The sequence below is a fragment of the Aythya ferina genome (assembly GCF_964211825.1).
Source record: "Aythya ferina genome assembly, chromosome: 5".
NCBI lineage: Eukaryota > Metazoa > Chordata > Aves > Anseriformes > Anatidae > Aythya > Aythya ferina.
The window spans coordinates 55,500,521-55,527,681 of NC_140301.1; the positions used below are offsets into that span (position 1 = coordinate 55,500,521).

The 27,161-nt window shown below is 40.8% G+C and overlaps 1 protein-coding gene across 2 annotated transcripts in view; it reads left to right on the top strand.

Moving 5' to 3' along the window:
- KIF26A (kinesin family member 26A) overlaps positions 1-27,161 on the top strand; it is a 100,462-nt gene that overhangs the window by 48,524 nt on the left and 24,777 nt on the right. For both annotated transcript variants that reach the window (XM_084521843.1, XM_084521844.1), the window contains 2 exons: positions 2,760-2,926; positions 21,626-21,809. In XM_084521843.1, coding sequence (XP_084377969.1) covers positions 2,760-2,926; positions 21,626-21,809 — 351 coding nt within the window. The remainder of the gene's footprint in view (positions 1-2,759; positions 2,927-21,625; positions 21,810-27,161) is intronic.

Below are 27,161 nucleotides of genomic sequence, written 5' to 3' on the forward strand. Positions count from 1 at the left end.
AATCTAGCCCACTTTGCTGCAAAATTCCCTGAAGTTTCATGCTAACTCTACAGATTTTAGTTTTAACTTCAGATTATGCTGTCACTTAGGTTATGTATGAGTATGGTTGGTTAGAAGCACGTTGCTTTTGCATTCCTTTTTCAATATGTTATGTAAATGTGCTTTTCTTTGTTTCAAAATCCCGCTGTCTAATGTAGCCCCATTAAAAGTGAATGGAAAAATACATTTGGGGAATTCAGCTTGACCCTGTAATTTTTAATCTGAGACAGTGCACATGATGGAGGGTTGTGGTTGTCTTCCTGGCAGAACATGTGGGAATATTCAAGCACTAATGCTAGTCTGGCAGTGGCTGCTGGTAGGGTTTCCCTCTCATGCTGGCCACTGGGCATGGCAGGCCCTTGGTGTGCCAATTTGCAAGCCCCACGTACCAGCTCCAGCATTTCTCACCCCTTCTCTTCAGGAACGAGTCTTGCTCCACCTTGCTTCATCGCTTTGCTGTATAACTCTACTTTCATCACTCAAATTGCTTAATTAGACAAAGCCCAGGGTGAAGCACAGCACTGTGTGCACCAGTATGGACACTGGGCAGCCTGGTGTTAGAGGTGATGCAGCAGCTTAGGTCAAAGATTGTAAGTCTGCCTCTTCCTTACTGGCATTTGATTTTCTGTGACTCGTGTCAGATGTTCTTGTGCTGGTTGTTCTCCTATGCATCTGACGCAGGTTGCTTAATTTGTACATTGCTAAGCTCATAGTAAGCTCTGCTTATTAGTAGCGCTTTGCATCGGTTTAGCAAACTCAGAAGGTGGCGTGTTTGGATCTTTCCCAGTCTGCTTTTTTCTTTTCCTCGTGCCATATACTTTCCATAGTTGGTGTAGGTCAGGACCATACATTTGCTTCTTCATTTTGTTCGTGCTCAAGTACCTGTTTCATTCATCACCTACCTCACAGTCCTCCTTGCTCACTCATTTAAATTTTAGCAACTAACCCCATGAGCAGATCTCATCCTTTTCCAGGCATCTCAGTTCCTGGCTGTCCATATGTGATGGTTTAACACCAGTAGATCATGGCAGGGATAGTTTTCATTTTCTGAGTGTGTGTTGCTGGCATACCATTTCTGTGCCATTCTTGACCTCTAGTGGTGTTCGGTCTCTGCTTTTTTACCTGCATCGCTAAAATATCTGTTCTCCTGAGACTTCTGTGTGACAAAGTGAAGGGATTTTGTAGAGGGTTATTTAAAGCTTCAAGTTAGGCTTTTAGCACAAGTAACTTCACCAGGATTAAGTTAATCTGTGTGAATATTGTTCTGTGTCTCAGCCTCAGATCTCTTAGGTGAGGTCTATAAAAGCGCTTTTTGGTGTGGCAGTCTAGGGTAAAGCATTAGTCAGCCACTCCATAATACTGATAATAATATTAATCTTTAAAGAGCAGACGTTTGGAAGAGCTGAGTGCACTTTCTTCTTGACTTCTCTGGGAACTGGGAATTCAGCACTCAGAACCTATGGGAATGAGTCCAAATGAAACTCCAGACAGCCTTTCATGCATCAGTCAAACACTGCTTGGCTGGCAGAGTTTTCTTATACTTGATACCGGGGTTACCTCAGTTCTCATGAGAACAACTCTGGTTTTTCATTGTATGAGGAAATTGAGTGTGTGTGTAGCTGGGAAGGCACTGTTCCCGAGTCTGTGTATCTGTGGTTGTAAAACATGATCTATGGCAGCACAAAACTTAAAATTTGGTGGCATCCCAGGAAGTACTTAATTGTGTTTGTGCTTCATTACAAGGCTGTCTCCTTTTCCGGAATTTATTTTAGCTAATTAGTTGGAAATGTCAAAGTAGTATTTCAGATGACAGAAATATCATATATTATCATACATGAAGCAATTAACTCTTTTGACAAATATTTATTGTGGTGTCGTCTTTAATTAAATCCTCAGTACTCCTAGACAGAGAGCAGGTTCTCCCTAAAATGAGTCCTTCCCAGCACTGTCAATGAGTATTTGACTGATGGGACTTAATTGAACTTGATTTTGAAAGAGGTAGTGGCCTTGGCATGATGATGTTGACGTGACACAATTTCACAATACAAATGTCTGATTTTTTGGCATAATCCCCAAACCACTACTTCCTTCCAGACTCTGTCTCAAATACCACAGATAGGTTATGCTGGAGAAGATGCATCTCCAGCCACTCCTCTTTTCCCACTGGAACAGTTTGCAGGAGACAAAAAAGGCCAGGCGCTTGTGCTGCTAAGATGGATAATGTAGACAATACATGTTCTAAAAAATCATTTTTTTTTATTTAGTTCCTGGGGTTATTCATGTGGAAACAAGTTACAAATGTGACCATTTGGTTAGTTCCTCTTACACAGATAGGTCTCGTAGATGATGTGCCACTGAGAAATAATTCCTGACAGTTACAACTGAACCAGATAAACAGTTCTGCCAGCTCCCAAATAACACCGTAAAACAACGGGTTCTGCTTATCGTTTTCCATTTCTTCATGCCTGTCAAACTATTTAACTGCACGTTACCCATCACAATAGGTCTCTGTGTTATTCTGCTTGTCTGTTACAGTCATGGTTTTTACCTTCTCTGGTGCAGGACCTTCTGTGGTACGCCTGTCCACTTGTGTCTCTCCTCAGCCACTGTTGGTCTTCACGTTTGCCCTTGCAAAGACACTCTTTGGAAGCAGTGCATGTAATTGCTCCGTGTCATGCAAGATTATTAACCTATGTATTTTTTCTTTTTGTTTCTTCCAGGCAGAAACAGCATCAGAAGGTGGCCGGGATGGACCCAGCGTTCAGGTCAGCTCAGGGCAGAACAACTCCGACCCCATGGGAACAGGTGGCTCAGTGGCCTCCCAGAGCTTGGTGGCTCCAGCTGGGGTCTCGGCAGGTACCTCAGCTGCGGCTTCATTCTTCATAAGGTAGTTTGTCATTTTTCTGTTTTCTGTAAATGCTCATGGGTATTCAAATGGTTGTGAAATGCTTTGAGTCTTTGCTGCAGGTAGAAGGTGGAGCATTTGGTGCTGGTTGCTGAGAGGTGGAATTAGTCTTGTGGTTGTGACTGTAGCTTTCCACTGCTATAGGGAAACAGGGATGTGATGGTGACATCCCCTTTCTCACTCTGGATGCCTGAGCAGGAACCTCATTTGATTGAAACCTAATAATATGTGCTGCGCTGGTCTTTATCTGATCCTTAACTGATCTATCTACCTGTAGCCAATCTGTTTTTGAGTAGGTTTCCTTGAAGCAGAAGCTAAAGTAATGAGGCTTTTACACTCTGATCAAAAATAGGAGGTTTTTATTTAGGTTTTTATTCAGTAGCATGACTGGATGTGCAAATGGAGGTGTTTTTTTTTTGTTTTTTTTTTTTTCCCCCACAGTTGGTAACAACAGTTAAAACAATTTAAGACATTAGTTTTTTAACAGCAGCCTAGAACAATCTTTCTTTTTTTTATTCTTGGGTCTTGTAATGAAAATAAGCTGTTGGTTTTGTTTGTGAAATGTTTGTTGTAATTAGCACTGTTGATTAAATGCAATGTGCTCTCAAGCAGATGGTATTTAAAACAACAAAATTCAGGGCTTTGTACTTGCATTCCAAACTCCTTTTTTAATTCAGAACTGAGCATGTTTTTAGACAATATTGAAAAACGTATGTCTGTGAATGGCATTAAAGTAAAATTTATGCACTAAGGATCATTTTTATCATGTAAGCATGTAAAAATTGTATTGTTTCCCTTTTCTTTATCTTTAATTCTTTTTGCAACATTAAAAAACAGAAAAGGAATTTTAGTGTAAGTTATAATCTGATCTCAAAAAGAGCTTGGCTTCCCAAGTCCTGTTAGAGGAGACCATGGTACAATGAGTCTGAACCATTATACGCCTACATACCACTGTGCCTATGTACACAAGAAACTGGGAAGGGTCTACCCAAAGTGTTGCATGTGGAAGTTCTAGCATTGAGTCTATGCCTGCAGAATTAAAATCAACACAGAAGTGGTTGAAAACAGGGAATAATCCATTTGAGATAGTTACCTGAACTTAGTGGAAGTAGAGAAGAAAGTAAGGGGAAAAGCTCAGTTAGACACTAGTGACTTTGTTGTGTTTTTTTTTTTTTTTTAGTTACCTAAACAAGGACAGATGAATCCACTCCAAAGTACCTAGAGTGGACAGCAGCACAGCTTTTATTACAGTATTTCATATTGTGGGTATGAACAGTGTGATTTAGTTTAAACTACTTTTTTTTTTTTTTTTTTTCAGGGTGAATCTGTATGTTTTAAGCTAATGTAAAGACTAACTTTACATTAGCTAAGCTGGAAAATTCAGAAAATAAAACAACGCCCTTAGAATTGAAAGAAATAAATTGGTGCATAATAATCTGAAATAACATCCGAATCTTTTCCTCCCAGTGATAATTCTGCCAGTGGTCAGCAAAATACATTTCTGGTTTTGTTGTAAAGAGATGGATCTTTGCTAATGATTGTCATTGGCTTAATTCAAAGATTCTTGAAGTCAACAACAAGACTTCAAATTACATCACTGTATGTTGGATCAGGCCCTAATTGCTTCTCATGAATCTGTCTTTGCCCTGAGTGAGCTGGAGTTTTATAGCTTTAGCAGCTATGTGCTAGCTAAAACATTTTAAAACCCATTAGTGCATTGCTTATTCCCTACCCATGTTTCCTCTGTTCAAAATTCCCTTCAAATTTTAACCAAATAATAGCGCTGGCTGATTTTTTTTTATGTTTTTTTTTTTTTTTTTTTTCCACAAAGCACTTGTGCGTTTCTTTCTTTTAACAGTTATCAGTTATCTGTAGTAGTTTTGTAGCATTTTCATGATCTTTAATCACAATGCATTGCAGCATTCATTTCTCAGTCTTCCAGAGCCCATCTAGGAATCTTTTGTTCCCTAAAAGCAAGCATTCAAGAAATGAGTTCAGTTATTGAAAACACAGACTGAAATGCAGAAAATCATATGAAAGTGGCGGGAGGGAGATTCAGTTTGATCCACGGCAGTTGTGCATATGTTGATCTGGTTCTCTGGTGGGTACCATTGCCTAGTCCTGGCCAGATGTCTCCATCCCCATTGGCCTTAACCTTCTTCTCCTGCTGCTCCCGCTTTGCTTCTGATCCTCCTGCCATGGGGACCTACAGAACAAAGCTTTGATGCTGCCTCTTCCCCTCAGTCCTGAGGTATGTAGTTCTCAGGACAAGAGGAGAGGAAGAGGAGGAAATCTTCAGGGGTGAAGAGAGACAGATGCTAGCAGAAATTGGAATAGAAGGATATCAATGGTTGCAGTGATTTTCTTCAGTCCTGATAGGATACCATGTTTATTTCATCTAAACTTTCCAGTCCCATCTCTTCCATCCCTTTGCACCATCCAGTTTACAGCACTTGGTGGAAGGTCATCCCTGCCTTGAATCCTTTGCAGCATCATCCTCTTCTGTCCTTCATCTCTCGTTCAGCTAATTCTCTCCCAGCAAGCACATTGAGATAAAAGACCAAACAAGCACCTTGAGATAAAATGGCAATGGCATTATGCTGCAGTACCTATTCATTTTAATTTCTAATTCTTTCCTTACCATCCTTCTCCTCTCAGCCACTTAAACTGTGAACTTCATAGCAGAGCCAGTCTGTTACTTGAGTTGTGCAGAGCTTGACACATTTTTTTTTTCTTGTTTGCTACTGGAATAAATGCAGTTAACATGTTGATGATTTTGTACACACATTTTTTTCTAAAATCCTTCCCTCTTTTTGAACAACTCTACTGAGTACTTCCATCTTCACAGGAGTCCTTCTGAAAAAGGGACTGTAGATGGGACTTTACCTTGGGCAAAAGGTAGTAGAAATAAACTAGCATAGAAATAAACTAGCTAGGCAAAAATATGCATGTGTATTAACTCTCAGTGTATTGGGGTACATGGTTAGTTACTTTGGACTACAAAGTCTTTGTAAGTTTCTTGTGGAAGCTGCATCTGTGATTTATTTAGCAGCAGTAACAGTAGATCCAGAAATTTTCACATGAATAAAGACTTCCAGTTGTTGTCTTCATGAAGCAGCATTAACTGTGTTTGTACAGGTCACAGCACAATTAGCTTTTGGGCTGTGGCATGGTTTGCTGGCAGCAGATAAATGTCTATTTCACATTAAAACTAGAGTCTCTATTCAGTGGAATAGCACCCTTGAACTCTTGCTTGTGGGCTGGCTTGTGCCTGGGAGAGGAGGAGGTCTGTGCAGCTATTTTTTGGTTTGCATGTTTTTTTACTCCAATTTGCTCCTCAGTGAGAGTTGTAGCTTTGTGTTTGTAAGGTCACAAACTCAAAAGACAATACAGAAGGGTTTATGTCCTTACATGGATAGAAAAAAAAAAAAGAACTACAGCAAAATCTTTACCTACTGGTGAGAGGTACATGTAGTTAAAATTAATGTCTTTAAGATAGTCTTTGCTGTGAATGCATTGGTTTTGTTAAGCATATGTGAAGCCAAAATTTACATATTCATCCAGAGCTCTTTCTCATTTGAATGTCATATTTAATTTCTTCAAGATTAATTATGTTGTGCTTTTCAAAAAAAAAAAAAAAAAAGGAAAAGCATTTTATTCATTACCTAGAAATGCAGAGTGTCTAGCACAGAAGTGCTAAGTATTCAAAATCAAAGCCAAATATTAGAAACAGCAGACAGAAGCGTATTAAGAAATTAAATCAGTTTTTAAGCCTTTTTCCCTCACTCTGATCTGTCATAGAAGGAGAAAAGCTTTGATTAACGTCTGACTCTGCCACACGAGCAAATTGCCAGACATTACTCAATGGTCGTGTTACTGAAGGACTGGAGGATTTAGAAGAAAATGCAGCTTCTCAGTAGGTCACTGTCGGAATGAGAAAGCCAGAGCAAAAAGTACAGCTCATGGGCATTGATGGGTGTGAAGAGGTTCCCAGTTTACCCTTACAATGCAGGTGACGTTTAACCTGGTATTCCTCAGATTTAAGAAAAATGGGGGTTGCTTTGACCATTGGCATGGAGTGAGTGATGCCTTGTTGCTGTAGTGGCTCCATACTTTGAACCTGTTTCCAGGGCCTTTTCCTCTTTTTATTCTTCTCTTCTCTCTCTCTCTCTCTCTCTCTCTTTTAATTTTTATTTATTTATTTTTTTTTTGGTATAAGTGACCTGAATGTGCAATTACCAAGTGAAAATAGGCAAGATAGTTGTAGGGACTCCTCTGTGGTCTGAATTCTCTTATGCTCACAGCTAAGTAAATATTGGCTTATTGTGGTGGAAAGCTGTAATAAGCTGTCAGGTCTTTTGTCAGGCAGACACCTGGGGAAGAGAGGCTGTGGTGTTTCCACAAACAGGCAGAAGGGCAGTGAGGAGGAGGAGAATGGGCATGCACTTTGGAAGAGGTTAATTGCCTAAAAAGAACATACCACTCCCTTGGGAGAAGAGTCAAGGATCCCTAAAAATTGAAGCCATCGGGTGATTTTTGCCTTTGGTGGCTGAAAGCAGTTGTGGCAGTGCTGCCTGTGCTGCTGGCTGGGGTTGTGGAGCTTTGGTGGGAATGTGGGTGTCTGGCCTCGGTGCCCCAAGGCATGCTGGAGGGAAGGTTTGAGCAGTGATGGGGCAGCTAAGAGAAGTCAGAGCAGTTTGGAAGGAATGATGTATAGAGCCAAGAAACCCTGAGCAAGGTTGAGCAGAAGACAAGCTGTATTACATTGCCTTTCTTAATCATCTTTGATAATGGATTATTTTTGTGTCTTTTCAAGCTGGTTTGGTCACAAGGTTGCACTTGCTGCCATGGGACCGCTGACTTTGAGGCAGGGAAGGAACTGTGTGTTTGCAACTGTTTTCCCTCACATCTGCCTGCTTTTGTTTGATGAATTACTCTTCCAAACATAGCACTCAGTATGCGCTCAGTAGTTTCTAGGTCTCTATATCATTTGCAGTGTTGCTGGGCTTTGCTAGATTAAAACCAGTTAAGTTAATAAATCTGGAGAATCATGATGGTGAGTCACACCCATTATCTGTCCACTCTCGTCATATTCCTGCGTGTTTAGGAAAGCTGTGTCAATTTTAGACATGACATAAAACATGACACATGATACACTTTTTGCAAGCAGCTTTTCTTAACAAGACATAACATACAAGCTCTGAGTAATGTAATTGAACATCTTAAGAGTTAAAATAAGCATAGTCTTTTTCTTGATTCATGATATTCCATCATATTGTAATGCCTGTGAGTTGTGGATTAAAGAATCTAATTATTCACTAATGAGCAGTAATGGTACATATAAACTAAGGGTCACTATCCTATTACAGGCACCTGATGGTTCACTGATAAGCATTTGGTCATTAGATTGACCATAAAATATAGTCAATAATTGAGGTTACTCATAGAGCAGACACCTTATCAGCTCTAGGCATGGTGGGACAGCTTGTCAGTACTCTGTGTACTGATTGTGCTGTGACTGAGCATATGATTAGGGTATTGAAGCAGTCTGTATCTAACGAAACTGCAGGAAAGGCATAGCAATATTAGCACAACCACTAAATGACTAATGTGTTTTTGTTCCAAGCCTCAGACACTTCAATTAGTTCCAATAAACTCTGATCTAGTGTAGCGGTAGGCAGAGGATTCAGATATTTTGTGCACAAGCTTTCATTACACTAGTCAAAATTTGTAACGTTTCGGGGACAGATGAAATCTGCATGGCTTTGAATGAAAAACGATGGAAATAATAAAGGCTGTCATTACCATTTTTACTTCACTTTTTCAGTTTTATTTTTGCGTTTTTTTTTCAGATTCGGAATACTTTCTGAGACAATAGCTGCTGCCTGATTTAAAAGATGAAGCTGACAGTAGCAAATTAGATGTCTACATGTTCTGCTTTAAGATCCGCTCATGCAGTTCATGTAGGCTTGTGCATATACGTCTAAAGTTGGAATGTTCCTTAGCGTTTTGTACCATATGGAACATTAGTCAAATAGCCTGCCTCTTGAAGGCTTTTGTGGAGATATTGATTTTACTGTGCTTCAAACTGTTGCTGAGAAAATAACCTCAGAACCATTCTTTTGTGATTTTTTTTTTTTTTTTCCGTGAGGATGCCTTAACTTTCATAAATTATTTAATATGGTGAAGGATGCAAAATGCCTTTTGTCTTTCTGAACTGCTGTTCAGGCGTCTGTGATGCGACCTTGGAAAGTAACCATAGAAACATGTTAAAAGCATCAACTGAAAATCAGTAGTTCGGTTTGACAGTGATGCAAATTCTGTGAAAGAAGATTATGATGTATTAGGAACACTTGAGGCATATATTACCGCTAACCTGTTAAACCTGATTATTCCATGACTATCAGTACTTTCAGAATTTAATGCAGGGGAAAAAAAGAACAAAAAATTAAACATACATTTATTTTTTTTAAGTTGCCATGTTTAAGATGTTTTTAGCTAAAGCACTTCAGCCTGCCATTCTCTGTCCTGTTAAAAGCAAGAATTATATTTCTGCTAAGCTCATAATGTAGTTCACCAGTTTTCTGTATTTAATAGCTGTAAACTTTTGCCCTGTACCCTGCTGGGATGTGCTGGTATCCCGGCTTTGTGCAGAGCTGGCACAATTTAAATCTCTTTGACAGCTAAAGTAGATAACTGGGTTATGAATAAGTAGTAGTTCACCAGAAGGTGAAGAAAATGTGTGACTCATTGGGTCCTGAGCTAGACCTTTTAGTGCTGACCTGTGGTAGTCAGGCTAGTTTGTGAGGCTGAAACAGAAGTGCCTGTGATACTTACGGGTAACTGTAGTAAATTTTTTGCAAATGACGAGTCAAGGGAAGATGCAGAGTCAGTTGTTAAAGCTGTCTTGTTCAGAGTAGTCCACACCCAAGAAATCATGTTGAGGTGTGTGGGAAAATTAAATTTGTATTTCATTTTAATTTTAATTAATTTTTTCACCCAGGAAAGCAAGGTACCAGCTCTTTCCAGCTAAGACTGCCTTGCTGGCAGAGATATCCAAAGAACTGTACATGCATGGTTTGTCTCCACTTCACAGCGTCATGGCAGTATCATGGAAGCCACAGAGCTCAGGGACACAACAACTGTCTGGCATTAATGCAGCACAACAGCCACTCGGAGGAGCATCAGTCCTTCTTCATTAAATGCCCTACTGTGCCTCGCTTTCTCTTGCTACCATTTAATGGCAGTTGGGAAGGGTTGCTGAGCAATCCGTAGCTTGGGGGCAGAGATACAGATGTGCAGGTGAAGTGAAGCATACAGGTGTTTTAGAGGGAGCCAGATGTGTTAATTCCCCCTCATGAATCTCTCCTCAGAATCTGGAGGGCTGGAGCAGCCTGTTCCCTGCAGCGTTGCCTCACTGCATGCTGCTGGAGGGGGAGACACCTTCCCAGACACCTTCCCAGACCCCCTTTCCCTGCTGCATGGAGCTGGGGAAAGCTTGAAAGCCCTCACACAGGTGTGCAAATGCAGACGGAGCAGGTGCCACCAGACAGCTTGCCTCATCCTGTCGGTGCCATGCCGTGGCTGCTGGAATGCATTTACCGGCTGTCCCTGGGGTGCAGACATGACCCGTGCCTAGCACAGTGCTATGTGGGGACAGGAGACGGGGCAGGGTGTGTAGCATTGTGCAGTATCTTGTATCATCTTCAGGCAGCTTAAGCTTTTCTAGTTGCTGTGGCAGCATAATACTGCCTATAATTAAGGCCAAACAAAACAGTGTATGCTTTAGGTATATCCCATTTCGCTTTAGCCCATAAGGAGGATAAATTAGAAGATAAGCCTGAATTTAGTAGGCTTTGTTCCTGGAGACAGAAATGACTCTCAGAGCAGCATGTTTAAGAGCAGGACATCATTACTGGTATCATTGCTAATACTGCATCATCCATTTACATAGTGCTTTATCAGCATATGGTAAGCCAGGTTCCCTGCTAGGAAGAGCTCGTCCGTGAAGACTGAGACTGATGAGGCAAACTGAGATGAGACAGAGCTGTAGTTCAGCAAAGGGAGGAGTTAAAGAAGTTGAAGCAGTTGAGAAGAGAGGGAAGGTAGAGCTTTGGACATCGGTACTGCTGAGTTGAGCACTGCTGAAAGCATGAAGAATGTCCCAGAGGTCAGTAGATTGGAGATCGCGATATAGCTAATTAATATGGTGAATTGCAGTGGGGAGGAGACCCTGAGTGCCTCAGTGTGTAATGTGGGAGGTTCTGGAGCACCAGAGGCAGCCCTCCAAGAGGTGAAATGACTTTTTTGAGCTGCTCTAGGTGGCTCTATTATGACACTTGCAGCAGTTGGGTGTTGGGTTAGGTCTATGTTCTGAGGTGTTTGTGATGCTCAGGAAGAAGAGCAAAGCAGAATAATTTATTACAGATGTGCTCACAAATATGTGGTAGGTCAGAATTTGTGCCTTCAGAGCTGCCCAAGTTTGAATTTATGGAGACAGAAGTGAGTGACAGAGTGTGCATGTGAGTGTGTGGATAAATTGTGGTCTGTGGAAGGGGTTTTAAACTAGGGGAAAGTCTGAAGTATTTATGGATAATCTTGTCTGGAGTCATGCAGGTATTCCTATTGTCCTGTTCTCTGATCGTCTGCTTTCCTGAACTTAATATTTTTCCTTTCATTTAGATATTTTTCATATGATTCTTTTTGTATTTTCTCATTCATCCACAGCTGAATGCATCTGCTTATGCAGTTTGCCTGAATATGTGGGATTTCAATGTTATCTAGCTGCCTGAGCCTTTTTTTCCCTTTGTCCCTTTCTTTGTGCCCTTTGTGTTTGTCGAGAGGAACACCTCTCTGACATCCCCCATCCCAGCCCTTCCCCTCTGCCTGCTGCTTTGGCTCCTGGACTCCTGAACATCAGTGCTTGTTCTGACCCTGTTATTTGGGGCTCCCCAGCTTGGCGGCCGTGGCAGCTGCACTGGTGGTTTTGCTGCAGCAGGAATGAGGCATTCCGTAGGTAAAATGATAATGGCGACTTTCCTGTGGGGCTGTAATTTGACAGTTTGCACCTGTCTCACAACTTTATTGGGGACTTTCAGGCTCTTTCAATAATACACTTAAGTATTTTAATGCTTTATTAAGACAAGACAGATTTAGCAGTCGAAGTAGTAAAATCAGGCTGATACTTACTTGAGTATTTAGGTCTCGTGGCTGTCTTGCAGTCACTCTGATACTTGGTTTACTGTGTGTTGGATGTGGTTTGTAGGGCAGGTGGATTTTCAGCCGACATTGGCTGTGTTCTGAGCTAGACCACTTTGCTTGCTTGTGCTAGTAGCAAAATGAGACACTGTGTGTTTATCACTCACAACAAACATGAAAGATCAAGGCAAAATATGCACCAGTTGCAGAGCTTGACCAACTGTAAGATCACTCAGAAAGTACTTTCATATTCTAAGTAGCAGTGAGTTTCATCTTTATAAAATTTCCCTAATTCTTCTTGTCAGAGGATGGAAGGTGTTTTTTTTTGTTTTTTTTTTTTTTTTTTTTTTTTTTTTTTTTTTTATGGGGGGGAGGGTAGGACACTTCAAAGAGCTTAGCCAGTACCTCACTCAGCAGCAGTTAGTGCTTCTCTGCCCATTGCCCTTGGGGTTGCTTTCAGCTTTGTTGAGCTTTTTGTGTCCTCGCTTACTTGTGGAGCTCACTTACTGAGAAGCAGTGCCCTGTGGAGTTTTTACTGGAAAGAAATGACTCAGTGGAAGTTAATTGGCATAAAATGAATCTAATCTAAATGTTATTAGTGAAGCTAGTTGGAGTCCAAGGCGAGCTTCAGAACGTTATTTGGTAATACGTCTTCAGCAGGTCTTAAGGAGTTGCTTCTTTCTCCTGAAATATGAATCTTTGGGTCACAAATAATCAAATCTCTCCATCGGCAGTGATGGGAGAACACGCGTCTTACATTTTCCTGGTAAGTGCTATTTTAAATGGTGCTGCAATTTCAGCCTGTTAAACCTCTGAGAAGCATTGCTTCAGAACTGAAGTCAGTTAAATAAATCACAGGAACGCTGGGCTTTCAGAAGCCCATGTGTCCCTCCGCTGTTTAAAATTACTCATTGTGTGGGCATATGACTTTGGTGGTTTCCACTGCATCATTTAGTGCTGTCAGTGCCCATTTAACTCCAACACTAGGAATAAGTAAATGCCCCCCTGAGAAGTTATTTGCCTAGCACTATAGGTGTCAAGCCTTTGGCTAAGTATCTTAAATAAAACCTGGCTGAAGGAGGAATGGGCTGTCTGTGGATTTTCTGGATGTGTGCTGAGATGTAGAAGAGAGGGAGCTGGAGGTGATGAGAAAAGTATGTCTCTGGGGATGATGTGTTGGGGTAAACCCTAAAAACATAACCATCCCCTGAGCTTTTATATTAATGGAGGCTCTACAGTCACATATCAGACCCTGATGTGTGACCAGGAATGAGAATATCCCGCATTATGTGGACCTAAGTTCAGTCCCCTTCTTTCCTGTGTGACATTTGACTGAACCTCATGCTTCGGATAAACCCTGGGTTATCCCCGTGCTGCCTTTTCTCTCTCATCCCTTCCAATCACAGATGTGCCTGCTTCTTCCCTGGAGCAGCCTGAATGAGCAGAATGCTTTTCCTTTCCATACCAGATTGTTTTTGATGAATAGCATGGAGTGTAATATCCTTTGTAACAAAAATAATTTATTGCCTGATAAGTCATTTTGATACTGGCTTCTTTCTATATATTGGGAGCTGGTATTGCAGGGAAAAATGTTAAATGATCTATTTAAGTAATTACTTTAATAATGAATGGCTAGTTAGCACCATTGTTTCTGTTTCATTACTTTTCAGTTTAAAAAATGGCTTTATTACTTTTTCTTGATAGAATACAAATGAGAGTAAAATTTTGCTTTCCTCAACCTGTTTCAGGAGTCTGGGTCTTGCTTGCAAATAAGTGCAACTTTTTTTTTTTTTTTTTTTGCCTAAGGTGTGTGATTGATGTGGTTCTGCCTGCTTTAGCTCGGTTAGTTCATTAGACAGAGTGAGACAACATTGCTGGCATTCAGGTAGCTTTTCAATACATAGCCATCTATGCTGTGTGCGACCCAGGAGCTGACATATTTCTATATTAGGTGTTGACAGCCTTGCTTACATAAAGATTAACCTACACAGGTTTTCAGCAGTTTGTCATATGGTACAATTGTAAACAGCGAGCATAGAAGTACAGCAATGTGTTCATCTGCTCTTGCTTTGTTTCACATCATTAGTGAGCAGAGCTGGAAATGGTATGTGGCAGGCTGCGGTGACTAGCTGTTATTCTGGTGTGTATGGATGTCAGTTCCTGAGCCTTGGTTCTAGCTACTTGAAGAAATGTTCCTTGGCCAGAAGTCTCTTAAATTTGCACGCTGAGGAGAATACAGAGCTGATGCCACTCATGACAATTTTTATAGTGACCTCAGAAACTGCTGGTTTGGGAGAATAGAAACAATGGTTGGAATAAAAGTCAGTGAATGCTCTTTGTCAAGATTTGCTCTTTGATGTTTCTCAAACATGGAGAAAAATCACAGAGAAGAGCTGTGAGAATCCCTTCTTGGATTCCTGTATGCAAATCACTTGAATGCTTTGAAAGTGGGCTGGGTTGGTTGTTTCTGTTTAAATAGTAGTGTGTAGTTGGGTCTGTACACCATGGGAAAGCTCTTCTGATGTCAGGGGTACTCTGCAGTGTTGTTTTTTTTTTTTTTTTTTTTTTTTTTTAACTTCTCATCTTCCAGAGGTCTTTTTCAGTCCATCCCAAAGTTGTTTTGCCTGTTTTTTTCTGTGTGGTGCCTGAATTCAGGTGGATCTCAGCTACTGCTCACCTGTCCATTAAGCCTCGATTCTAGACTTGATGAAGACGTGAATAGAGTAGAAAGAAAGCAACAAGGGTGATCAGAAATCAAGGACACTTGACCTGTTAGAAGAGGTTGGAAGACCTGAGGTCTGGAAAAGAGAAGGCTGAGGCACAACAGAAGTCTTCACACAAGTCTGCTGCAGCAGAAGGGAATAAGCTCCTCTGCATGTCGGCTGGGGAGGTGAAGGGGGAAATAAGGAACATAATGCAGCAAGGCAGATTGTTGAGATACATGAGGTGTGGATTTTATAACAGTAAGAATAGGTAAAAACTGGAACTGGCTGCCTCGGGAGGCTGTGGACATGCTTTCCTTGAAGTTTGTAATAACAAATTGGAGACACATATAAAGGGGAAATATTAGGTGAAGTTCATCCTATGATGGAGTATGGAGAAAGCGTAGAAGGTGATGTTGCTAGTATGTCAACATAGCTGATACATTTTTTTCCTGCCTTGCTGATTTTAAGAAGAGATGGTAAGAGAAAATTAAGAGGTCACTCAGAGTGAGAGGCTGACATTCAAGCCTGAATTGCAAGATTATGCCATGTGCAGGAGGCAAAGCATGAGCTTAATCTCACATTGGAGATGCTTTCTTTCATAAGGTTGGCTTGGTAATATCTTCACATTGGTACTTTTGGTTTTGGTACTTTGGAATGTTTTAGAATGACGTTTTTCTATTGAAACTTTATTACCATCAACCATTATAAAAATGCCATTGCTTGAGGCTGTGCATCGTGATCCAGACAAACTAATTATTTATTGAAGAAGGGAACCACCAAAATTAGGAACATCAGTTGTTTTTCCCGTTAGTGCTTCTGTACAGTGTTGCTGGGACAGCTAAGCAGACAAACATTTGGTGCTGTGCTTGTGTAATGACACTGAAGTGGGAAAGTCAGAAGATGCTGCTGAAGCTATGCATGCATTACAGAAACCTATTAATCTTGTTCTAGGGGGAAGAACAGGCCATAATCTAAACACTTAATTCATATTTTATAACTGATGCCTTGGACAAAATTTATTACAGAAATAGAGATGATGCCTTTTATTCTTTTCCAGACCTTCATTCCAGACAGATTTAGACATTCCCAGCTTTCTGTTTAAAAATGGCTCATTCTGAACTAGATTTTGTTATCCAAACTGCCTGCTGTAAGTGGAAACTGATACCTTGCTTATTTTTAAGTTTGCATGGAGTTTTGGGCAGCAACTGCACTGTTTCATTGTGCTATCTTTCTAATTTTAGAAGCACAAATCAAAAGTAATAAGAATAATAAAAGTAATAATGCCAACCAAGTTCATTCTGTGAGTTGCGGAAGACTTGGGACAGAATGCTGCAGGGTGTATTGTAGGACATCCGTCCATTTGTTGTCTGTATTGATGAGTAATTAAGGAAACAATAACTGGAACTGCAGATACAATGACGGACTGACTTTCCCACTGCTTCTTTTGGAGATGGCTTGCAGTGGGAAAGGCTTGGGTTATGTGACAGAGGGGTGATGGCTGTGTTGGGCTGGAAGCTGGGAAAGTTCAGAAGAATCCTGCTGTAGGGCACAGACTGATACCCAGTGCAAACGTACACCCAGAATTTTGCAGACTTTGTGGAGGGTTCAGAATCAGGATAAGGTTTGGTCCTGAGATATCCGTCAAGGTCAAACCAAAACTCCTGAGTTGAGTGTACCCTCAAGTAAACTCAAGTTCCCACTTAAGGCTTGGACTGTACATTTCTTTGGCCTTGACCTGCTCGGCGAACCCCTAAGCATTCTCACAATATGAATAATGACAGTGATCTCTGAAAGATAAGGCTGGCTAATAATGCTAAAGCTATGTTAATATGTAACGGCTTATGCTGAAATTAACGTGCAGAAGTTTTCTTTTATTATTTTGTCAGTGGAGCTTAATTGGAAGCAGGACTCCCAGTTCTATTTCTGACTTGTGTCAGTTTGTCTGCAAGCCCACCTTGTCAATTAAATCCTCTGCATCTGTCTCAGTTGACTCATTTCTAGTATGTGTCTCAGACTATATTTTGCATCACTCTTCCTTATGTAGCTTAATAAATGTTTGCTTAACACTTTGTGGAATTCTGTAAGTTTGTGTCGTTGTTAAAGTTTAAATTCAAGTTTTCTTCTTCGTGAAGAAATTATGCCCAGAAGGAACGCTGTTCTTTAGGGATTTAAATTGTGCTGTTTACTTTCACAGCTATAATGTGCAGAACGTGTACAGTGAATGTAAGCTAGAAGCAGCTTGCTGTACAACAGAGCATCTGAAATGTCACATTAACTACACAAACAGAATTTAAAATATTTTATTTTTTTTTAAATGGGCAGGCTTTGTAGCTACTGTTGTTGAACACTGTTATCCCCTAGATGCTGAGCATTATGTAATTGATCTGGCCATGTTTTTCCTCACTGGTCTCATCCATGTATGGTAGAAAATCTAGTAATCTGCAAATTGTGTTGGGCTAAAGAACAGGTTGCAGACTGTCCCTTGCATTTGCTATTTGAGTGCTCCTACATGTGCCATATATTAGTTTTATTTTCTACCATGACACCTAGCTATGAGAAGAGAACTCTCTAGAGCATCTTAAAAGACATCTTCTATTAGAGATGGAAAGAGTTAAGCAAAATGTAAACAGTAGATCTCACAGCTAGAAGTAAAAATAATATACATGGGTGTCTCTGAAGTTTTAATTGGAAGGGGGCATAAGAGAGAAAGGCTTAATTTTCTTTTCAAGAATGCTTCATGGAAGTGAGCTAGGAGGTTGAATGGGTAAAACCTAAGGTAGGTGGAAAGTGTGCATTTGTGAAAAACAGTTTACTGTAACACTGAATTTCTGCATCCTGTTCTCTAGTGGTCATAATTTTCCCTGTGGGGAAAAAGAAATTGATATTGCAGGAGGTCAGACAGTCCACCATGGAGAGAAAGGTGGATTTAAAGGCCTCATGTGAGAGACTAAATTTGAGGAAGAGATGCAAAGAGGCACAGCACCTACAGAAAGTGGTCTGGTAGGATCCCAAACTGTGCCCTTCTGGTGCTAGACAAAAAGGGCCCAGATTATGAGAGCTTGGCCTTGCCTGTTGTCATGGGACAAATTCCACCCGAGGAAAGGAATGCTGGAGAAAAAAAGGATTGGAAACTCAGGTGTAAATTCAATAATGGGTTGTTGGAAAAGGACTGTAGGAAACCCAGCACTCTGGAGTGTCTCCGCAGTGGCTCCCTTTAAGTACGTATTCTCATGATTTTTACTGAAGTAAGGAGTTTTATGCAGTTGGATTTTGTTTCATTTGGTTGGGCCCATGTCCAAACCAGCCTGGCCTGTATTTTGGCCTAATGAGTACTTGGCTGGGATACCACCAAGTATATTGCTGGTGCTGCAAGGAGTGCATAAGGATTGATGAGCCCTTCTGTGGTTCTGTTTGCCTGGACCAGTCCAGGAGCCCAAGCACAGCATAGGAAGGCTTCTGCCCAACTGGCTTTTGCAAAAGTTAAAGAACTGACTGTAATGTTTATAGGAACTGGAGATGACAGCTATTTATGTTCGTATTCACAGTCTAGAGTTTGGTTATATTTTCTCTTGCACCAGTTGCTCTATTCTTCCACTGGCTCCTTAACTTACCCATTTTAGGGAACAAACAAACAAATCCAACAAGCTGTTTGGTACTGCTGGTGCACGATGTCTGTGATGAGAAACAATCCTGTTTTGATGTCAGGTAAAGTGATTGTTGCATTCAAACACAGAGAGCTTATAATTAAGCTTTGTGCACCACTACTTGAGAAGAGATGCTTTTTAAATATGAACTGCATACATTGTTATTAGTGCTGTTGGCCTGTTGCCTGTCAAAGCAGCAATTATTTTCTACAACATCTACTTCAGTTCCTCTGCTTTTTTGGTTTCCTGTTATCCCACATGGACATCTGCACTCCCTTTGCCAAATTCCTCAGTACATCGTGGCACTTCAGACTCATAGGAAGAGGATTTATCAGCACAATAGCAGTTGATTGCTTTAGCTAGCATATGGCACTGTCCTTTGAACAGTGGAGGTTGTAGAAAGCATGTGAATCCTGATGGAAGTAAAGCAGTTTGAAAGGTGGTCTGCCTTGGTGGGAAAGTTAAGATAACTAGTAGTGGATTTGGTGTCATCTTAAAATGGTCCAAAGCTGTGTTACTGAGCTATTTTGAGAGATGTTATACTTTAATAAGGCTGACTTTTCTGTTTATTTATATGTTTTGCTTAGCTTGTCCTTTTTGGGTGCATTTGCTTACTTACGGTTAGTGCTTAGTTAGGTGCTTGAATAAACAAATCTCGAGTAAATTTGTTCTTTGTATCCCATTCTCTTTTACATGTTTCCCAGAGGAACTCCTTCAGCCAGATCTATTGAAGGAATAATTATTTCATCAGGATTTAATATATATCTTGATTGCACTTTGAAGGCATTCTCTTGAGGAGTTTTTATCATTTCAACAAGGGATCTTAGCATGTAAACAAGGAAATAAACGTTACCTTTCATATTAATCAACAAGATGATTAAATAATAACCACAATTGTTAATTGGTACTTGGAGAGAGAAAGTAATGACTGTCTTGAGTTCCACAATGAGAGTACCAACAGTTAGAGACACTTTTCTGCACGATAAAGCTGCATATTTAGGAGGCATTACGATTTTAATGTGCAGCTGCAACCCTAGTGAAGTTGTGCAACTGTTTGCCTGGTGTCCTGTTTCAGGCATATGTTTTCATACTGAAAGAGGTATTAGCAAGGGGCTTAGGGGTTTAGGCAGTTAAATCAGTTCTCATTGCCATTGAAAGCCTGAGGTTTTGTGTAAATTCATGCTTGCAGTATTTTGCTTCACCATAGGATACAGTTCCTGCTGGTTTCAGGATGCAGAAGGAGTCAAAAGCTGTTTCTTTCCTCAGAGGCAAGAGTCCAAATTGTCCCTCACAAGGTAGTGGCTTTTGGCTCTGAGTTTGGAAGTAGGGCCTCATCTTTTCATCACACAAGTCTTTGTCCTCTTCTAAATATTGCAATGTTTGAAGAGGGGGAAGGAAGTGCACAGGGGGTCCACAACTCCTGATGTTGCTGAAGGAAAAAGGAGTTTAACACACAGGTCGGGGAACATAGAGCTTCGGGCTGGGAATTCTGCAGATCTGTACTCTGACTCCTGCCCCTTGTACTTAGCTGTGTAATCCTGACCCAAGCAAGTAATTTTGTTCCTTGGACACAAGTTCTTTGTAATGTAACTCACTTGAAGCAAGTAGTGCTGCTGGAAGCAACTGTGCCCTCCTGCTCTGTGCTCCTTTTTGCTTCTGACCTACCATGAATATAAGGAAAGGAAGACTTTCCTTCTCTGATCGGTTTACTAAACTGAGGCAGCCTGAGGCTGCATCATCACTGCAGCAATTCTGGCAAGGTTAGGGGTCTAGACTTACTCTGAATTGGGGGTGACAGCAAAGTGCTGCCTTAGTTTTTTTCGTTTGTCTTTGATTATAATACTTCATAGATACTGATGCCAGTTCATTATCACTGAAAAGTACTTCGAGATCCTGGGCTGAAAGGCATGATGAAAATACGAAGTAGCCATTGTATAAAGAGACTTTTGTGGTCATATACTTCTAAACTGATTTATCCAAAGGCAAAGGCTTTTATATTGCAAGCATGGGCTAGAGCAGTGCTTTGCCCCCACTGAAGACCTGTTGGCATCAGTGGCATGGTCTCAGGTCACCCACAGGTACCAGTAGTATAACACTTCGCATTTTTGCTGACTTAACAGTCATTCAAAGTAATGCTGTAAGATAGCATGTTGAATTCTTTTATGATATATGTCTGAAGGTGGTCTATCTACTGTCAGTCTCAGGGTCAAATCACATACATTCAGGTGACAAAACTCTCCTTGGCTTTGACAGAGCTGAAATTTCTCCATTACCGCCATCCTCAGTATCCCAGTGAGTGTCACTAACACAAATATCTGTTCCATGCAACTCTGCAGGGTGTTTTGTCCCATGCAGGTTTTGATGCAGAGTCCAGGTTTTGATTTTGTTTCTTGCTATTTTTGGTGTTGCTGGTGGGGAACAGCAGAAAAAAATGATTTTGTTTCAATTCTTAATCATATGGAATAACGTTACAATTTTAATTGCATGTTTTAATTTTTCCTTCTTCTTCATCTTTTATGTTTTGAAATTTTGCATTTCAAAAGCAGGATCATTATCATTTAGAACATTAAAGCTTTTCTCTGTAATAGCTTTCCCTTTTAATGTGGAAGAATGGAATTGAGGAGGAAAAACCAATCTGTCTTGAACGAAATTCTCTGTTATCTAAGGATTTTCAGTGCAGCCAACAAGATAGGATCTTAGGCTCAGCTGACTTGGAGTGTCATTCTGTGTCTTGAGTAACTTGTAGCGTACAAAGCATCACTTTTGTAATGTTATCACCAGTAAGATCCATGCAATCCTGCCAGTGACAAGGGGATTATTTCAGCTTTTTATGATGTCAGTGAGATTTTAGTATTTTAAGATTCAGCTGTTAAGCTGTTTCGGGGAAGAGGGGAAAGTTAGATTATAATTGAACCTCTGTTGAGGGAGAAATTAACTGAATAATTTGCCTGTGTTTTTTCTACCCGCATTTCCTTCTATTAGTCTCCTGATGTTTTTTCCTTATGAAATCAGGTTAGAACACAATGACTTGATTTGTTAAACAGGCAATGATGCCAATGAACATCTGTTTGTCTGGTCCAGATTGCCATTAACACCTAGTAACATTGTCCTTTCTTGCTATTATTTTTATACAGAGCAGCACAGAAGCTTAACCTGTCATCGAAGAGAAAGAAATACCATCCACCCCTGCCACACACACACGATTTCTCTATTTATGCTACTAACTTTAGTGGCATCCTGCAGCTCTGTCCTCCCCCAGCACCACCATGCCTTCTGAGAGCTGTGTCCAAAATCAAGGACAACCCTGGCATTGGAAAGGTAATTTTGGATTTCATTTTTTAAAATAGGTTTATAGAGTAATTTTAATGGGTCTGGAAGATTTCAGCCTAGAACAGGGTTGGATAAGCTCAAGAGAATGGTCTTGGGGTATATAGAGAGGCACATCTGTCTGAATGTGCCTGAGAGCTGTAATTTGTTGACTTTGTTTGCAGTCTCAGAGCAGATTCAGTGCATACATGTTGGCTTCATTGAAGCTAGTTAACATCACTGACAACAGTATCAACAAAGGTTGTTTTGTCCTTTCCTATGTTAAAGTTAGAGACAGAATTTATTTGACTTCATTGGTCCAAAACCAATGTGCATACAGGTGTCACCTTTGTCAGTAGTCTCTCTTACTGGCAAGGCTCAGCTTCTGGTGCCGTCTGTTTGCTTTGGATTAAGGAGATAGACAAGGGTGCTTGGTTTCCCTCTGCTTTACATGTCAGTGTAAACCAGAAGTAATTCTGTAGAAATCAAGTAACAGGAGAGAAATAGATGTCTCTCCAGCTTGGGAAATCCAGCACCTTTCAAACTGTAACATTTGTGCTAATTTTATTTAAGATTAATTAAAATACAACCTAATTACTTAGATCTTTATTCATATTTATAACTGTTTAATCACCCACATGACAGAGTCTGAATACTTATTTACATAGGTTACAAGAGATTAGCATTTGAAGATAGAATTGAAGTACCTTTAGGCTGGACGTCAGGAGGGGGTTCTTCACAGAGAGGGTGGTTGCACACTGGAACAGGCTCCCCAGGGAAGTGGTCACTGCACCGAGCCTGTCTGAATTTAAGAAGAGATTGGACTGTGCGCTTAGGCACATGGTCTGAACTTTTGGGTAGACCTGTGCGGTGTCGAGAGTTGGACTTGATGATCCTTAAGGGTCCCTTCCAACTCAGGATATTCTATGATTCTATGATTCTACCTAATGTGCACAGGAAAGCTAAAATATGCACCTTGGCTAACCATATAAATCAGCATTAACATAGAGATCATCAGCCTAAACACTTGCAACTGACACTCTTGCTCCCAGAGAATACTCTGTATTCTCTTAAGCCAATGAGTTTGTGATAAATAGAACACAAAGCTGTAATTGATGCTATCTTTAAGCACGTAGAAGTACTGATGCAAATGTATTTTCTGCTCCTGTGTTTAAAAGTGTGTTAGAAAAAAGGGTACAGTATTAAATGGAGGAATGCAACAAATGTGACAGTAATGCACAGGTTTTCAAGTGGAAGAAGAGTTTGCTAAGGAACATCCTTTCTGTGTGTATATTTTGGCAGAGCCCACTTGTGCCTGCCTCTTTTCCCCAGGGTTTAGCACTTACCTATGGCATGAGGAATGACGGAGCAGTGCATTTCTGAGGCTTCCTAAACTCTTTGGCTTAGGAAGACCTTTAAAGCATGCTAATATCTCCCTGTGTTGGCAGGTCAAAGAACTGTCTCTGTACTTCATCACACTCATGTGCCTACAGCTATGTGTAAACAAGGGACTTCAGCTTTTTTCCTGTGCTTCGAGGGTGGTCAGTGGAGTTTATTACCATGACTTGTGCCACGTAGAAAACTCAGGTTTATCTGGTGTCTTCAAAAAGATCAAAAAAGTCTAGTGAAGATCAAGTGAATAATCCCAGATGGTAGGAGATTATATGCCTTGGGTCGTGTGGTCTACCTACCTTTTTCATCAGTGAGCCCAGAAGAGGGCTTTCAAAGGGAAAAGCTCCACCAGAATGCAGAGGAGCAGGTCAGGAACTTGTGCCAACCCACAGACCAGGGATATGCCCACCTGCTCAATTGTGTGATCTTCTCCTTCATTATGGGATATATATATATCTATATATGTCCACATATGGTGTGCTGGCAGTGTGGGTGACTTTCATGGATCAACAGGCAGTTGTCTGACCCTCAGATGTCTTTGCTGTGTAAGCTGAAATCATTATTGAAGGTGCTGTTTTGGGCCCAGAGTTCTAGCTGTGGACTTCTCAGCACATACTTGGCCACCATTTGGAAAACCCCTGCACAGTGCTGTGAAGTGCTGTGCTGGAGATAAGAGCTCTCTGCTAATAACATCAGCCCTTTGGTTCTTGAGTTAAGATTTAGAGCGTGCAGTGGTGACAGGGTCTGCTAGTTACTACTTGTAATGCTCCTCAAAATATAAGGTAATAAGGCATCTTCTCTAACCCCTCTAACCCATAGTTTAAAATGTGCAATACCTCTTAAACATCTGTCTTTACCCATTCCTCTTTTGCAACTTGATAAATTACAGTGTTTACCCATAAAACAACTCTAACGATGTAGCTTTTTTTTTTTTTTTTTTTTAATGTTACTTTTTGGTCCCTCCTCTTCTAACAGCTTTTCACTTTACACTCCTTTTGGTTTTCTTTTTCCTTGTATTTTTCAATGATTTGTAGAACAGCTTTGGTTACAAGGGACTTTGAAAATCACCCAGTTCCACCTCCCCTGCCCTGGGGGATCCACAGCTTCTCTGGGCAGCCTGTGCCAGTGCCTCACCACCCTCTGAAGACTTTCTTCCTAACATCTAATTTATATCTTCCCTCTTTTAGTTTAAAACCATTCCCATTTGTTATATCACTGTCTGCTCATGTAAAAATCCACTCTCTATTTTATAAGCTCCCTTTAAGTACTGAAAGGCTGCTATAAGGTCTCCACCCCTCTGTTGATACAGCCCAGGATGCAGTTGGCCTTCTGGGCTGCAAGCACGCACTGTTTGCTCATGTTGAGCCTATTGTCCACCAAAACCCCCAAGCTCTTCTCTGCAGGGCTGCTCTTAATGAGTTCTCCCAGTCTGTGCTCATGTCCAGGATTGCCCCAGCCCAGGTGCAGTACCTTGCACTTGAACTTGTTGAACCTCATTAGGTTTACATGGGCCCAGTTATCTAGCTTGTCCAGATCCCTTTGGATGGCATCCTGTCCTTCTGGTGTATCGACTGCATCGCTCAGCTTGGTGTCATCTGCAAACTTGCTGAGGGTGCACTCGATCCCTGTCAATTGACGTGACTCCCAGTGTTGTTGGTAGAGCAGCCTGTCCAGTTGTAAGTACAAGATACACATAGGGGATAGAAGCAGTGCTGGATTCTGGAGTCAATTTTTCCTACTGCAGCATCTGTGGCTGTGGCTGGCTCATTCACTGGTTTGTGTGATTGTTCCCAGATCAGCAGTGTGCCTGTCCCTGTTATTAATGTGTGGTTACAGTGGGTCAAACAGCTGGTGAGGCAGTGTTTTCCTTCTTTACCTCCCAGCTTTCTGCTGTTTTGTCTTTTATGGTTTTGATGTGGAAGCCTGGTTCCTTGCTGGTATCTGCTGTATAGTGATAATGTAGCCATACTGATGGGCTGCACAACTTCGTCCTACTGACCTGAGAATGACACACTGAGGACCAGTCCTTATTCTTTGAGGGGCTGATTTCCCTGAATACAGATGGCTTGACAAGTTTTAATGGCCTTCTTGTAGCTTCTTTTGGAACAGGACAAGATACCATAGAGAAATGCACCTTTTTGTATTGTAAAGGGAAGAGACAAAATTTAAGGAGAAAAGTATAAGTGATGTGAGGATGAAAAATGGAAACAAACTAGAAACCCATGAAATGTCAGTGATACTTCAGTGGGGGTAGTGTAGTTTCCTTCATGACAAGTTGAAGTGGTGAATGATATGTCAACTGTGTGGAAATACTATTTATATTGAGGGAACTAATGAATAAGGCCAGGATCCTACAAAGACTGACTGCTGCTGTTACAACACACTCTAAGTAGTCCCATTTCTTTTGTAGATCTAAGTGCATGCGTGAGTCCATGCTGAAATATTTATAATGTCCAATATGATTGGCTTTCTATATATCCATGGCTGTGGTCATTTTTAACTACCCCCCACCACTGGTGCTCAAGGTTGTCTTTTAGGTGGTATTCAACACATTTTAAGAGGCACAGAAACAGTGTGTGGAAAACGTGGTGTTGCTTCAGGGCCAAAATGGAAAAAAAAGGCTTGAGAGGGAATCTGGAAGCATAACCCAGTAACCCTGACTTTCAGGCTGGGCACCCAGGCAAAGTGGTTGAAGCAATAATAAGGATCAAAATTAGCAGGCAGGGATTAATATGATAAATTGGGGATCAGTCTGGGGAGCATTTGTAGCCAGAACACATATGATAGAGTTCTGTAGAAGAGTCAGCGAGCATATGAATAAGGGTGGTCTGTTTGATTGAGTGTATTTGGGTTTTGAAGAAGCTTTTGACAAGTGCCCTGACCTAGATTTCTTAGAAAACCCTAAGCTGTCATGTTATTAATAACCAGTAGGAAACAAAGGGTCAGATTCCACACTGGAGCAAAGTTAGCTGTGTCATACGGAGATCCATGCTGTTTGGTGTCTTCCTAAATGATTCGAGTGAGGTGGTGTAGCTACCTATTCAAACTAGTCAAAGCTAAATCTGACTCTGAAGACTTGTAAAAAGTCATCTCGTGGTACTGGAATTATTGAGATGATAAAGAGGCAGATGAAGTTTAATGCTAATTAGCAGAAGGAAAAGCAGCTCTAACTCCACGTGCACAAATGGTAAGTTGTGAGGAAATCAGGCATGACCATAACCCATTTTACCAGCCATCATGGAAGCTACAGCATTATGTTTGTTACCATGAGTCTCAGCTTCTGAAGAAATGCTTTACTGAGTGTCCAGGAGGCAAGAAGAATAAGCATCTTTAGTTGTAAAGGGTCTCTTAACAGTACATGATATAAAGATGTGTTCCTCTTCATGCCCATATCATTTCAATAAGTCACTGATTGTGTTTACCTTTACTGGCTTTCTTCATTACCATAATAAATCTCAAGAAGTTTAATAAAGGATGGTAAGAACTGAAGAAATGTGAAGACCTCCACTCCTCTCCCATGTTAATATCTCTAGAGAACCTTCTCAGAGGAGAGGTCTTCCCCTGCAGGCAGGAGCAGCTTTGCTGCCAGTATAGGCCTGGACCTAAACTTTTTTTTTTTTTTTTTTTTTTGAAAAACAAAGCAAACAAACAAACAAAAAAACTTCACCAAACATCAACATCTGTATCTGGAATTTTAAGTTCCTTATTTGATGTGCACTTTAAAAGCTGCCCTACTATGACTATTTGCTTATCCTGATAAAGAAACTTGTTTATGGCCAAAACACAGCTTCAGTGGAGAACTTTCCCATACATTAAGTCCTTTTCATTGGTTTCAGAGTTAAACACATGAAGAAAAGCTATTCTGATCTGAAGTAGAGGACAGTGGAATCTAAGGAAGTCACTGTACTGAGCATAGGCAGCATCAGGACTACCTTGGTGGTTTCTGGTGTAATTTGGAATCAGTCTGGCTGA